This window comes from Neoarthrinium moseri, assembly GCF_022829205.1.
Source record: "Neoarthrinium moseri strain CBS 164.80 chromosome Unknown scaffold183_Wmoseri_CBS_16480, whole genome shotgun sequence".
Taxonomy (NCBI): Eukaryota; Fungi; Ascomycota; class Sordariomycetes; order Amphisphaeriales; family Apiosporaceae; genus Neoarthrinium; species Neoarthrinium moseri.
Window position 1 is genome coordinate 1 of NW_026055297.1, and position 3,514 is coordinate 3,514.

Genomic DNA, 3,514 nt, shown 5'->3' on the forward strand with positions numbered 1-3,514 from the left:
GCCCACTTGATCGCATAGAACAGGCGGCCATCCTCGAGCTCGTAATGGCCGATAATCTCTTGGATTTCATGGTCGGTAAACTCCGCGCCAGCTTTCGGGCGCTGTCGCATTTCCTGCCAGAGGGATACCTGCCCGGCAATGTTGTAAACCCATAGTAGTTCATCACTGTTTGGCTCATCTTGAGCAGACCAGTCGAGATTCTTGGCCAACACGCCATGGAAGGCGTGGCGCGAAGTTGTCACTGTGTACAGAACGCGTACCACGATTACATTTGAGGACCAGCTCGTTCTTATTATGTCGCCATGATAGACAGTGCTATCTGACCGTGGGAGCTTCATTCGGACCTTGTGACCGCAGGGATACTCTACGGGACGGTAGCTGACTGAAAAGTAACAAGGAGCCGTACCACAACGGCAGCGTTGCAGTAGAGATTTATGAACATTTGACTCGTCCAAATGTAAATCTGATATATAGTCACACGTGGATTTTCAGGGGCTACAGCTCTGATTTTGGAGCATGTCTTGGCTTCAATTTTGGATGTCTTAGTATTTTTTCTGATGCCCTGTCCATATGTGACAGTACAAGCCACAGCAGGGCATGGTCATCCCATCGGAGAGGCCCAACTTCAATGAGATGGCAACCTTCGCCTGTGCTGCCAACTATCCACCTCTATTCATCTCTTGTCAACAAAACCACTTACCATCAAGATGAAATGGAGGTCGCTACTCCTAATCCTCCTGTTGTATTCCAATTGTGACGCCGACTCGAGTTCCAGTCAAGTTCGTCTTCCAATATATTCTAGACGAGCTTTTATGAATCATACGGCTTCATCAAAAGAACAGTGGAGTGTGACAAGCCGTTTGACAACAGATCTAGAAGACTATACGCAGAGTACCGACGTTTCGTTTCCAGGAACGACAGACAATCCAACAAGCTCTACGGTCAGCACGACTTTTGTGCATTCCTACACCGGGAACTCACATACTTTCGCGCAGGACAGTGTGACGACAAAATATACGACGACGGCGAGAACGGTTGACCATGGAAGCTATCTGAATCAGCTTTCGCGCTCTCGAACATCGGAGTCTACCTCAGCTCTGTCGGAATCGACAGAATATTCTGGCACTGTTGATGCGACTTTGTGGATGGTTGACACCACGGATTTCGGCCGCGTGCCATCAACATTAACTCACGTAACAGGTACGGACGATCATTCAAATTATTTTGTCACGTATGACCAGAGTGTAGCCCTATATCACCCTAGTAGATCAGGCCAAGGAGTCAGTCCTTCTCAGACTGCGTCCACTCTATCCAGATCGATTAAAACGACCGGACAGCCAGGAAGTGGCGAGTCTCAGGCTACGGTATCTAGCTTCGCTATAACATCGACGCCACTTTCAACCGACAATGGCTGGTTGATGGCTGCAGACGGCGAGACAGCTGACCTCAATCCATCCTCCGCCTCGCTCGACACCTTTCCAAGCCTATCAATGGGTCTACCATCGAACACAGCTTTACAGTCTCCGCCAATGATCAGTAGCTCATATCATGGAGTTGTATGGACATCGCGCACTATAATAAGTACTGTCGCTGGGCTGAATTTGCCGAGCAATACTGTCTTGGAGTCTGATTTAGCAGCTGTCATCCATGTAATCGAGCCGGCCACCATGACATCTCCCACCCTCATCGCTACGTCTACTAGTGAGAAGTCAAACAAAACCACTGGAGATCAGACCCAAGCATCATCCGTCTTGTTCGAGCTCGAGACGCTGGCATCACCAACACCAGAGACAATCACAGAGATTGCTAGTGCCAGGTCCTCCTCATTCAATGGGTCTGGCGATTTGACCCATTTGTCTAAAACTACAAGGTCTGCAGGATCTACCAACAACGAATCTAATACTTCCACGCATCGTACGAATGCGGCTCCATCCTCAGACAGTGTCACCTCGACGGCATCTATTGTTGACGCGTTCAGCAATAGTCTTTCGCCCGACACGCAGACAGCTGTGGATCAAGGAAGAACGGCTGGAATCGCCGCCGCCACGGTGGCTGCTGTTGGAGCCTGTGGCGGATTGACAGGTTTCATCGCACTCAGATACAAGCGCCGGCGCCAGAGATGGTCGATTGAGAGCTCCAGCCCATCCTGGGTTGGTGTTCCACCAGTAAATGAGCCCTCTACCAGTACACGTGCTCTGATCAGCCAGGGGTTTATCACCCGGAGCTACGGGGTCTCAAGCAATACGAGAGACTCCATGGGCCAGGAGGGAGGAATAAGGCCCCTGAATCCAGCTCGGCTTATCTCGGGCCCAGTCACGACTGAGAACTCCCTTGGCTGGAGCTGAGTCTACTATCAGTACAGACGAGAGAGCACGGTCAGGGGCTGGAGGCTTGGGACGCTCGTATTCCTATATAGGGCGAAGGTTCCCCGTGCTAGGGATGCCATTTCTTTACTTTCTACTACCGTCTCACCACCAGCTTCCACCATGATGCTTCTTGATGGTGGTTTGCTAGATGCCTCATTGACCACCATCAACTTTGGCCCGCCTGAAAGCATTAAACCGATTTGCATTCCTCAAGACTGGCCTTCGACATTGAATGACATCTGTTCTCGAGGCGTTCCCCAAAACGCAGCTTCGTATCAGTTTTTTGACGGATTTCTAGAGATATGGGATGGTGACCGCCTCTCCCTCCCGTCCCAGCCACGTCACGACATCATTGAGAACGGCCGACCGAGCCTTCTTCCCGCTGCTGGGGTATGTGGAGTTTTGCCTATGGCGTCGCCAACCGGACAAGCCAATCGGGAGAGCACCAACAAGCATGTGGCTTTTGATCTGGTTGATCACTCTCAGCCTTCATTTCTGAATTCATTTCTGAATTCCAGAGTTCTACCTGACCGTCAGGTCGAGTTGTTGCTTTCAGGAGGTTCTCACAAAGGCATTAAAAGGAGTCTCGCGGACGCGTTTGAAGTTGATGAACTTGATCGCAGCCGGAAAGGAGGCAACTGTAAGAAAGCCAGAGGAGAGGTAACAGTCGAGTTCGCACATGGGACGATGGGTAGCACGGCCAAGACTGTTCGTAATGTTTCTGCTTGTAAGGATGCTAGCGTACATGATGCCGCGGAATAGGCTGAGGTGAGGGTGTTGAGTATGTTCCGCCAAGTCTCAAAGAAGCACAGACCGGCATCGTTGGCGATGTATCAGAGGAACGAGTCATCTCTATTATATACCAGTCTAAAAGAATGCACTTCAATCTAACCATTACCAGACCACTTACTTGAATACAGTGTGTTTATGCCCCCGAATATCGCTGCAGCATGTGTAGTAGCTTACTCGTGTACTTGGAGAAGGACCGCTTCAGCAGAGACCAAATAAGTCGCACTACCGATAGGATTCAACGAACAAGCCACGCGGATGAGAGCCGAAGTCGGCCTCCCTAGAGCTTGGAGATGCCCCGTCTCAACCTCGACCTTCCTATACTTCTGCCTGGCGATCGACCCACCTCGCAGGAACCT

At 50.7% G+C, this 3,514-nt stretch overlaps 2 protein-coding genes across 2 annotated transcripts; one reads left to right on the forward strand and one right to left on the reverse strand.

Moving 5' to 3' along the window:
• On the reverse strand, window positions 1-338 carry JN550_013912 (uncharacterized protein; the record flags this gene model as incomplete). Its single annotated transcript, XM_049312552.1, has 1 exon — window positions 1-338. A coding segment is annotated over one exon (338 nt), but the record flags the coding sequence as incomplete, so codon positions are not given.
• Window positions 339-707: 369 nt separating this feature from the next.
• On the forward strand, window positions 708-2,345 carry JN550_013913 (uncharacterized protein; the record flags this gene model as incomplete). The annotated part of the gene is made up of 1 exon (XM_049312553.1): window positions 708-2,345. The coding sequence occupies one exon, from the start codon at window positions 708-710 to the stop codon at window positions 2,343-2,345; it is 1,638 nt and encodes a 545-aa protein (XP_049164119.1).
• Between the last annotated feature and the right edge of the window lie 1,169 nt (window positions 2,346-3,514).